Source organism: Callorhinchus milii, unplaced genomic scaffold (genome assembly GCF_018977255.1).
Source record: "Callorhinchus milii isolate IMCB2004 unplaced genomic scaffold, IMCB_Cmil_1.0 Scaffold17, whole genome shotgun sequence".
NCBI classification, from domain to species: Eukaryota; Metazoa; Chordata; class Chondrichthyes; order Chimaeriformes; family Callorhinchidae; genus Callorhinchus; species Callorhinchus milii.
In genome coordinates, this window is record NW_024704758.1 from 8,547,544 (window position 1) to 8,559,650 (window position 12,107).

At 40.8% G+C, this 12,107-nt stretch overlaps 1 protein-coding gene across 3 annotated transcripts in view; it reads left to right on the plus strand.

The window, feature by feature from the left end:
- Window positions 1-12,107, plus strand: part of brsk2b (BR serine/threonine kinase 2b) — a 303,448-nt gene that overhangs the window by 112,366 nt on the left and 178,975 nt on the right. For all 3 annotated transcript variants that reach the window (XM_007887612.2, XM_007887609.2, XM_007887610.2), the window contains exon 2: window positions 4,785-4,879. In XM_007887612.2, coding sequence (XP_007885803.1) covers window positions 4,785-4,879 — 95 coding nt within the window. The remainder of the gene's footprint in view (window positions 1-4,784; window positions 4,880-12,107) is intronic.

The following is a 12,107-nucleotide window of genomic DNA, read 5'->3' on the forward strand; positions in this document are numbered from 1 at the left end:
GGGGCCTCAGGCTGATTTCCCTTCCCTCCCACCAATGCCAACCCCCATTGTTGCGCTTCGACAATGCACTTCCACTGGATGTGGAGTCCTGTAGTGTATTGGTTAGAGAGAGGACAAGCAAGCGAGACAACCTGGGTTTGATTCCCGGGCAGGGTGATACCTCAGGCAAGTTTCCTTACTCCGCACTCCTCTGTTTACCTAGCAGTAAGTAGGAACCCAGTTGTTAGTCGATTGGCGAATCGCTTTCCGTGGGGTAATATTCCCTTTTAAAATAAAAAATAATAATAATAATTTGGTAATTCACTCCACGACTGCTGTGCGCAATTGGCTGCCGCGTTTCGCCCACAAAATATACAGTCAGTTCACTTGACAGTATATTCTGTGAAGTGCTTTGTGATGTCTCAATGATGACATGATAAGACGCTATATAAAATGCAAATACTAATATAATTTTTTTTGTTGTATGTGAAAAACTGCTTCATTTACAAATGCATCACCACTGGTTTAGGCGTTGAGACACCTTGGATTTTGAGTCCAACACCCTCGATGGGGAGCTGCATTGCCCCATGGTGTGCCATTAATTTGCAATTGTTGCACGCTGAGGTTATCTTGCCCGTTGGTAGCTACATAGAGCGACATAGACTGAGTCGGCTCGGAAACAGGCCATTCGGAACCAACTTGGCTGTGCCATCTACGTCTGTTGCCTCCTCGTGACCTCTCCGCTGTCAGTGATGGTGCTGCCCAACACTTTGTGGGTGGGGTCTGGAGCTGCTCCTGTCCATGTCTCTGTGGTGCACATGTGCCTCTCATTAACTACTGACAAGAGGCTGCCAGCTGGTTTAACTGAAAGAGGCTCCATGGGACCAGTGGCCACAGGAGGAGCAGATGGTGTTGAGCAAAGCTTTTCCTTTCCACTGAGAAACGATTGCTGCAGCTAATGCTTTCTAAAACCCAAGCTATTAGAACAGGTTTGGTTTACACAGGCAGCAGATAACAATGTCAACTCTAAATGTTTCCTTTTCAGCACGCAGAGTAAATGATGAGTCACTGTGATTTGGGCTTCGCTGCTGATTAAAACAATTTGCTTTGTGAGGCATCATAGGAATATTGTTCAGGCTGCTATTCTGTGATTTGCGATTTTATGAACGATTTAAATTGCAGTTTAAAATCGACCTTTACGTTCCTGAATTCAATTAGTTTACAGCCTGAATATTATTTTCACACCTAACTGTGGAATGATTGATTCTTTTTTTTACCCTGTGTTTTAATTAATTTGGCTTGTAACACACAGAACTGTAGGTTCATTATCAGTAATGTGAACATTCAAATCTTCGCCCCCACGCTCCTAGTTTTTTGTTTGAATTCAAGAGTTGGGGCTGTTCAGCAATATGTTTCGGTAGGTCTATTTTCAGCTAATTTGATTTAGTTCAGGCAAACACAACAGGTGGACTGCTCTATCTTTACACTCCAAGGTGTGTTGTAACTTTTGCCATTTATTGTTTAAGCAGAAACGCCATCCACATGGGACAGGGGCTTTTTGATTGCACGTATTTGTGTTAAATCTGCTAATCTTTGCCACTGGAGGCTGAAATTTAGCAATCGGTAAAATTATATACCTTGTCATGTGCTTATAGTGGGAAAGCACAAGCTCCTAAACATTACTAACCAGTGGAATTCCACCCCTTTACATGCCACCCACTGGGGATATAATAATAAATCTTGCATTTGATCTTGCGCCTTACAGGTAGAGTCCTGTAGCTCAGTGGTTAGAGCACGCGCTTTGCAAGTGAGAGACCCGAGTTCAATTCCAGGCAGGTCAGGGCGAAACCTTGGGCAAGTTTCCTTACTCCACACGTCTAATAATAATCCCTCCAAAAAAACAAAACAATAATAATTGGTCATTTTCAATCCACGACTGTTTGTGGGACACTGCTGTGCGCAATTGGCTGCCGCGTTCGCCCACAAATATACAGTCAATTCACTTTACAGTATATTCTGTGAAGCGCTTTGGGATGTCTAGAAGACGTGAAAAGCGCTATATCAAATGCAAGGATTATTATTATCATGTCGATAAGATGTCTCAAAGCACTTCACAAAATGTACTGTAAAATGGATTGACTGTGTATTTTGTAGGCGAAATATGGTAGCCAATCGCGCACAACAACGTGCCACAAACAGTCATGGATTGAGGTTTTATTACCCCTGGAAAGCGATCCGCCAATTGACTAACAACTGGGTTCCTACGTATTGCTAAGTAAACAGAAGTGTGTGGAGTAAGGAAAGTTGCTCAAGGTTTTGCCTTTCCCGGGAATTGACCCCGGGTCCTCTCGCTTGAAAGGTGAGCGCTCTATCGAATATGCTACGGGACCCCACAATTTTTACTGCTCTTCTCCAGGGCTTTTATTTGGCATCCAGCTGATGTAACCATTCTACAATTGATGGAAACTATGGTCATTAATATCAGTAAAGGAGGGGAAGTGAGTTGGAGCCATTGGGTGATTTGATGCCAGATCGCAACATCAGAACTTGTTACCAAATTAAAACCAAATTTAATACTTTTCCGCAATTGCCACAATCAAAATTGAAAACAAATGGTCTCTCACAGGATAAGACTGGATAGACAGACGTGAGTGCTCTGGTGAAGACTGACCTGGCTGTGATCTCGGATTGGAAGCTCACACCTTCCAGTTGAGCAGCCAGTTCCCTGTCAGATTGGGGCAAAGCCACCTGCTCATATGCTCTCAGTACAGTGAGGAGGAGTGGCTGGCTCTCTATCCAGGGCTTTTGAAGCATCAAAAGAGCTTCCCATATACAGTAATCCCCTCGGCTTATCCAGGTATCTGGAAATCAAACCTGTTCGAACCGGGCCTGAAACCGGAATGTTTTTTTCACAGGCAAAATTCTCATTGTAGATTCTCGCCAGCCCAACTCTCCTAGCACATGCCAATGCCAAGCTGAGATGCCCATGTGATGCCCACAGCTTCTTGCCTCACTGACCCTGCTAACCTGGAATCCCATGAGCACAAGATAGCTAAGTCATCATACAGTACATTCGTGTACTGNAAAAAATGCAGTGCTGATAAATGGATAACCGTTATTAATCACACTAGTAATTACTGGGTTTTATGTACACACTATTTCTCTTAAATAGAGAATTCTATTTGATCAGCGGGAGAGCATTTTTGTAGATCGATCTCAATATTGTATGTTGACTGGGTTTTATGGTGTGAAATTAAGTTTCTTTATTTTTCTGAACCTCCCAATGCTGTGAAAACAAATCTGGAAACCAATTAATTACACACTTGTATTTGGATTTGTTAAGGAGGTGATTTTGCTCAGTTTGAAGTCGAGCATTAGTTATTAAAGGACCCCAGTAACCAAGAAATTAAAGCACATCTGGTAAACTTAAACAATGAGTAATTAAAATAAAATATTGGTTCTGGTCACAAGACTGTGGTTAGAATGTCAGTCAAATTCTAAGATGAAAAAGATTGTAGGGGTGAGGAGCATTTTGCTTTGTGCATATCCAATTAAGTTAATTCCACATTAATTGTAGGTGATGAATGCAGATATTACCCCATCAGTTGCAGGCTGGTTTCAGTGTTTGGATAGATCTTTATCTGACTGTATGTCTATGACACTTTGAGGACGTTCTTGCTTCTGGGAAGTTGCGATGTGACCCTCAGCAATTCTAATCACTTGGCTTCGAGTTTCAATAGTTTTCCATAACAACAAGGGAAACAGTTCAGAGTCTATGTGTTGTAGATCAGCTCAGTTTGCTGTGTACTATAGGTGTAAAGCAGAATCTGATAACTGTGGGGTGTAAAGCAGCTCAGAGCATGGTCTCTGTGTACTGTAGAACAGCCAGAGCCTACACTGTGAACTGTAGGTCAACTCAGAGTCAGATTTCTGTGCCAAGAACTCAGTTTCTGTGTACTGTAAATCAGCTGAGTTTTCAACATCCGTAATGTCAATCAACAAGGAGTCTTTCTTCCTTGTACTGTATGTATCTGGCCTTTGGTAAGTAGATGCAGAGGAGAGATACAGAAAACCTACAAGTGCTTCTGTTTGATGAAAAGACAAAAAATCAAGGGGCAACTCAAAAGGGCATAAACGGAAGAATGAAGTTGTCATTCAAAAGCGAACAATACAATACTATTGTGTGTGTTCCTATTGTCAGATAATTTGTTAGAAAGTAATGCAATTATTTCATGAGCAATATGAATAGAATTTTTGAAGTGATTTCCCTGTGTAAAGTGCTGTAAAATGAAATTCATCTATATTAATTCAGCTCAGCAGTGCATCTCTGGCCTGTATACACTGCACACCGAAGGAAGCTTCCCATTTAAGCCTTCTAAGAAATGAAAATTCAGACACAATCATGTTTTAATCCTCTTGCTGGGATCTACTGTATTATAATTATTATATAAATTGGCTACCGCGTTTCGCCCACAAAATGCAGTCACTCCACTTTACAATATACTCTGTGAAGTGCTTTGAGACTTCCTGAAGCCGTGATAATGCGCTATATCAAATGCAATTATTATTATTATCATTATTATCTACATTGAACCAAAGCAGCAACATCTGTGAACCTTGCTTACCCTGCTGAATGCAATAACTCTGAGCCATTTAGCCGCTTGAATGATTTTCAACATATTTTCTATTATAATAGTTTTTAATAATTTCCGAACTATGAATATGTATTGCTGTTGGACTTAAAGGCTGCTGGTATTAGAATGGGTTTTTAATTGGTTCTTTCTTCTGTGCTTCTTCTACAATAGGATTGGTGAAGCTCGGAGTCCACTGTGTAACATGTCAAAAGGTCGCAATAAAGATTGTCAACAGGGAGAAGCTCAGTGAGTCGGTGCTAATGAAGGTAATGGCCTGATGAGAGGGCTTCAATAAAAACCTCAACTTTAAGGCTACCTCTTAACAAAATTAATTTCATTCATTATATTATTATATTGGGACGTCCTCCCGATGTGAAAGGCGCTCTCTAAATATAATTTTGTTGTTGTTAAACAAATAGACTGTCATAACCCATAGCAAAGCTGCATATTAATTAGTAATAATTGTTGCAGCTAAACCATTGAAGGCCAAGGATATGCTGTTACTGTGGTTTATAACAGAGTAGAGTTGTACCCAGTGGGTACAGCCCCATAAACTGAATTTGATTATTCAGTTTTTGTTTATTGAGCTTTGCTGATGCTACAATTTGCTTCCTGATGGCTTATTTTTTTACTGTTGCTGCACAGCCTCATGTTGCACAGCTAAATGCACCTTGGAGGCAAGTCTAAAGTGGTTGGTATTAAATCATGATGTTCTGTTGAGAATTTTGATGATTTGTAGTGTTCTTGTTTGTGTTGGGGGATTTACAGAGTTGACAGGTTGAGGTTGGGTCTACTACCATCACTGCGGGGCTGCCTGTGGTGTGCAGACAGTGGTGGTGTGTTGTGCTCTGCCCTTTTTTCCCCTGACTTCTGCCCAGTTCCATCACGACCACAAGGATGGGAAATGGGGGCTGCAGAAGATATTCTATGTTAAACAGTGACATAATTGTAAACATAGCATTTGAAGCTTTGGGTTGGTTTTGCTGATATTCACTGGATTCACTGACCATGTTGGGCAGATTGACATGAGATGCAGTCATGTGGCAACAATGTTGGTTCTGAAGAGTGTTTCTCATCATGTGGCCTGTGCTGCATTGCACACCCTTTAAATCAGTCACTTTGCACGTTCCAACCACCCCATCTCCCTTCCCCTGTTATCTATTTTATGGTCCAACTGTTCAAACAAAAAAAAGTGGGTCAGAGTTCATTGAGAGCTGGAAACAGTGCACATTTTGTTGCTGGCTTTATTATCTGTTTGAGTCACATAAACACACTGAAGCACGTGTTTTGTAACATCTGTGAGCGTTCGGGTAAAGACCAGTAGCTTTCGACAAATGTGCAGAGCTAATTCCCCATGCTGAGTGCTGCTCTCTTTTGTTTTCCCTTTTGCTCCTGAAATGTCCGATTTTAATAAATTCCTGCGTTCAAATCACTGGTGATTGTTTACAGGGGGCAGTGGCTCAGCCATTGGTGTGTAATTTGAACAGAACAAAGGCACATACGCAAGTACACGCACATACAATTACACCACGCACACACCCCATACACACGCACACAGGTATAGAAGATGCTTGTTGACCAGTTATTGAATACATTACTTTATTACAAAGTCTTTTATGATGGCCCTTTAATACCCTTGACCTTTTTCTATGAAGTGATGTTTTCCTCTCTCCAGAGGATTTTGTCCATTTCTCTGAAAATTGCATTAGGGGGAGTACATTTACAAATGATGAACCTCTCCCATGAAACATCATGTCTTAAAAATAAAGCTTCGGACTTGTTATGCTCAACTGTTATATGTCCTCAAATACTAAGAAGAAAAGGTCATTGATTTGCAATAGGCAGAAGGAAATGTATTAAGGGATGGAAAAGGTTGCGGTGGTTATCTTTACTGTGACGGATTCAGGGAGAGCAAAGAAGGAAGTTGAATTTGAATCAAGATTTAAGCCCTAGTTTAGGAAAGTTACCAAGAGTTTGAAGTTTTCTCAAGGTTCAAGTCTGCTGTTTTGCTGCAGTTCATTCACCCTTGTTTAACAAACTTAGAGATGCAATAAGTGGGAAGTGCCAGTCAGAGTGGATGAGAAATAGGATCCGTTGCAATAGAAATTTTTTTCCCCACATCATCATTTTGCCTGTTTGATCGGATGAGGCATACTGATTTGATACTTGGAACATTTGCATTGGTAAAGTGAACAAGGCAATATTCATGAAGAATAAGGAGGAATAAATGAAAGGATATTTAGAGCTGCACCTCCACAGTATCTGATGGGCGTTCTTTTTGCCATTCTTTATGAGGGAACAGAATAATGATTTAATAATTTCACAACTTCAGTAACTCTCCCACCCCAATGCAATGTTCTGTGTAAATTTTACTAATTTAATGCGACAACCAAGTCATTAGATTTTCAGGTCGTGGTTATTTAAAGTGCTTGTGTGGTTTTAATGTGGAGCTGCTTATGAGTTGCGAGACGTAACTTTTGATGTACGTAACATCACTTGGCAAAGCCAATTGAGTCATTCTTTGAGAATGCTGTAGACGGTACAGGCAGACTTGAGTGAGAACACCCACCCTGGACGCTCAAGTAAAGTTATAGTAAATAATTCTCAGAATTGTTGCGTTTGATATCGTGCTTGTAACGCCATTATCTCAAAGCACTTTTCAGCACAGCACAGCAAGTCCCACAACTAGCCATGAAGTGAATGGTAAATTTATCTGGATTGTTGGCCTGGACACCTGGAGAAACTCTGTACCATTTTCGCAATAGTACCAAGGGGTCTTTAACATACACTTGAACAGGCAGACGGGACTTCGGTTTGACATCTCATCCTACAAACAGCACCTCCAATAATGCACTGCTTCCCCCAGTATTTCAGTGGAATGTCGGCCTGGATTGTGAGCTCAAATCTGATTTAATATTTTAACTCACAGCCTTCTATCCAAGGGGCAAGAGTCCTCCCCACTGAACCAAGCTGACAAAACGATCAGTCCTGAGTGAGGACACAATCAGCCCTTCAGCTTCTCATCAGTAACACTGGATATTTTTTTCACTTCCTGGTCGCTGCAGGCCTGATATTGAAAATATTATGAGAAAACCAGAATCTCTTGAATCATGCAGAAAGCAATAATGTACAATCTGGTATCAGTATATTCAAAGAAAGGAAAGAAAAATTTAAATTTGATACTGAGTGCCTAAGATTGGCAAATCAGCTGCAGTTACAAACCTGCCGTACTTTGATAGTCAGCAGGAAAGTGAAAAGCAGGCATGAGCACTTCACATTGAGAGCTGCAACTTTTAATGGCCCTCAGCATAAAATGTAACATTTTCTTTTCCAAATCTAGCATCTGAAAACCCATTGTAATGTGTGTACGTGTGCTGCCCCTTTGGTCTTGAACTAGACCAGCCTAGTTTGTTTTTGCCCACAAAATATACAGTCAATTTACTTTACGGTGTATTCTCTGAAGCACTCAAAACAAATAAATTCATTAACTTTTGATAAAAATGAGACCTGTAAAATTTCTCTGACTCCTTTAATAATCTCATAAACTCCTGGCCACCAACTGTACAGCCAAATTCATTCAACCTAGTGCACGTCCATTCATGATTTATCTCATAACTATTCATGACTTGATTCATCTCCTCTTACTTCGTCCACTTTTAACCTTCGCCTATTACTTGGGTATCTCATTCATTTTTTTGAAATTACATCAGTAATTCAACTAAAAAATCTTCTGCACCTAACATTTGGGAAATGCGTTAAACAGGGAAAACAATTAGTGTGCCATTATCATGTCGTGTGTGCAGAAATACAAGAGGTTACTTTTCCATGTAGGTGGTTTTATTGGTGCCTGACAATTGGCTCTGCTAAAAAAATCATTTTTTTTTACTGCTTTCTTAATGAGTTCTTTGTTCTCGGCCAAACCATTAGTGTGCTATTCTGCCTCAGGTGTGTGAGCATTCTGCCTCTGGGATAAAAGTGCTGCCTTTTTCATTTTGGTGTGTGACACAGTTGTCCCTTCGGTCAAGGAAACCATAGATTGTCTTGATGCAAGGATTGTCTTGATCCACAGAGGAGTGTCCCAAGACTCTGAGCCTATGTCCCCAGACTCTTAACATGAGCTCTGCTCTGATAAGACAAGGAAGATAAACAAAATTATAATTTTTTTGACCCTATTATTGGTGTCATGAGCCACAACAGAAAAGTCTAGCAACGCTCCTCCATGTTTACACAGAAAACATGCGGCACTGCTGTTTTCACTGTAGTAGTTCTTTAATTATTGGGTCTTCTAATTATACTGTTACCCTTTAATACTGGAATACCCAAGAATATTGCACAGCAGGGGATTTTATTTGCAAGCAGAGCAATTATGCTGTTCCTATGGTTTTTATTAATTATGCAGTGTCTGTTATTGGACAATAGTTTAATGATGGTAGTTTTACTCCAAACTAATTTGATAGTAGTGGTCTTCTTGCTGTGCTGTGTGACAGTAAAATGTGTCAATATGATGCCAGATGGTCTTGGCTTAACAGTAATCTAAACGACAACCTCTATCAGTCCTGCCAGCCTATGGTAATGCAGGGTGGACAGTAAATCTTTGACAGCATTTCAGACCAGGGCATTGCTGAGCATTAAAACAAGAGCTGAGCTATCACTGTTAACGAGGCAAACATAAAGCTTTGCTTAAATCATAGCGCATCTGACCTTAGAGAACACTTAAATAAAATTATCAGTTTGTAGTCACAGCAAAATGCCAGCTCTGACTTCAAATAAATCAGTGTTGCTTGAACTGGCAGCAAGTCACCTTTCCTTAGAAATTACCTAATGTTGGCTCCGTGCCCCAAGTGTAGATACCCACAGACAGAATTCACTGTACTTGAATTTAAATTCAGTGACAGCAATCACAAATGTGTTGCATTTTAGCAAAGCTGCTGGAGGTGATCTTGTACACATCAGTGGATTGGGTTGAAGTAGGAGAAGATGATGGGTGGTATCGGGCTTTGGGAGAAATAGTCTCTTGTTAATGAAAGTGGGACAACATTCATGCTGAAGCACGGAGAAATTCATGGCTGGAATACTCACCTTGTAACTAGGTGAAAGCTCAGGGACAAGAACGCAAGGCAAGTGAAGGATTGGCTGAAATACTTTTGAAATATTTAAACTTCAAGTCTGAATCTTGAAGTAAGGTTTCTGAAGTATAGGTGGGATGGGGATTTCTTTCTTTCCAGTGGTCATCACAATACTGAAGAGCTCCTCTGTTTATGCGACCTATTAGGAGAATTATTATTACTATTAATTGGTAACAAGATCAAAAATTAAACCATAGGGTATTTTAGACATTCTGAGAAGGGTCACAACAACAGAAGTCGCCGGGAACACTCAGCAGGTCAGGCAGCTCTCTTTGGAGAAAGGAAAGTGAGTCAACGTTTCGGGTCCACGACCCTTTGTTCCTTCTGACGAAGGGTCGTGGACCCGAAATGTTGACTCACTTTCCTTTCTCCATAGATGTTGCCTGACCTGCTGAGTGCTCCCGGCGACTTCTTTTTTTCGTTTCAACATCTGCAATATGTTGCGTTTTGTGTTTTCTGAAAAGGGTCCTGTTTTTAGACATTCATTCCCCATCCTAAGGACTGAAAAAAAATTCAAGCATTCACAGGTTATGAGGAGAGATTTGGAAATTTAGTTTGTATTGTTTCTCTGTCCTTTACTTAATTCTGTCTGTCAGTGTCCTTGTACTTTTCCCTGACCATCTTCTCTCATGAATGAAAACCTGTGTTAATCCCATTAGTGAGCAGACCGTGTCTTAACAAGCTCTGGCAACCTTTCTTTGATGCTGTACTCCTTACTGTATGTATACATCAGTATCTACAGGCACGTGGAAAATAAATGATGAAGGGACGGCCAGACTTAGCACTTCTGATCATTAGCGCGTTATGAACAGCTGGACATTCTGACTGCGACAGTGTGTCAAGCATGGTAGCTCACTGATAACTGATCATGCCTATTCCCAACCAGTGAGGCATTAAGACAAATGATTATCCCACTGCATAAGGTCACAGACTAGCACAGAGGTTTTCTTGTACTCTGGACAAGTAGATCAGGTTTCTGTAGATACCTGCCACAAAGTGTAAAGAATAAATCTTGATGGATGCGCTGACGTCAATTACTGCCACTCACCGTTGAAGTCTGGTAAGACTGTTGACAAAACTGAAACCTTCTTTGTAATGACTGCCTTTAGTTTCAAAGAATTCCATATTACTTGCCACATACCCATATGACACAGTGGATATGTGGCAAACAGAGACTCATCATGGCTAGCAGGTGAGTTGTTCATCATGTTTTCCTGTTGACCCTCTGGTACTCAGTTCGGAGCAGCATTGGCAGAGGCCTGGCACAGCAGGTTGCCCATCTCCTATCCTGGCTGGCTACAAGTGATATGTCGTCTGGGGAGGTAAATGAGCAGAGGCAAAGTTTATCAGTGAAATGGCTTTTCTTTTACAAAAAGTGGCCCACAGTAATTTCAAGATTGCAATTTAATCTTAGAGTTCAGGTGAACTTTCAAGCCCCCATAGGTTCCTGTTCAATCTTGCCTTAAATGCTCCGGGACTCTACCCCGGATGTAGAACGCTATATAAATGCAAGTTGTTGTTGTTTACTGGCCTGTATGGTGCGACTCACAGATACGAGATAATGGTATTCATCATATCAATATATACCAATGCTGTGTGGACTAGTATCCCATTGTTATAATGGGAAGTTTCATACTTTTCTAAAGTAAAAGCACTGCAGTGACATTTTTGTTCAAAGATAAACCATTGTCATAACATCCTAATTGATTTCATGAGTAAGTGTGATTGGTAATAATTTCTTATTTCTGACTGTGCGTGGGAGATTGTTGTGCCCTATGCCATTCCCCTACAAAAAGGGTCACTTTATACCTGAAAGACTCTAAATCAGATGTAAGGATTGCGATTATTTCTCCAATTCTGCTTGATGATAATCCTTCAGAGACGCTTATTTTTCAAACTGAAAAGCCTGGCACTGGTCAAAGGGTTAAAACGCCTTTCCTTTCCCCTGACAGAAATCCTGTGGCTCTCCTTACTGCAGTGCTGCACAAAGCCACTTCTCAATTGCACGTCAAGAGGTTGAGCCCTGCAGTGCCCAGCACATGCTCTTGCACCAACTGAACATACACTTTATATCATTTTTCTCCAAATTTAGGCCTTTTAAGTTGAATGTCCAATTTTCTTTTAATATAATCTATGCGGGAAAATGGAAGCTGAGATCAGACGCTGTAAGTAATTGAAATCTCCAGCCCGAAGCACCGACGGCCTTGTGAGGATTTTTTTTTGCTGGAATATTTTACACCTGTCAATATCCTTATCGGTTCTGCGGTTTGATGAGGCAAACGTGGGAGAAGTCTGGAGCTTGTGAATCCTGTGAGAAGTTATTAAAATAAAGGTCAGATTCCCGAAGTTATTTAAGTCATCAAAGGAA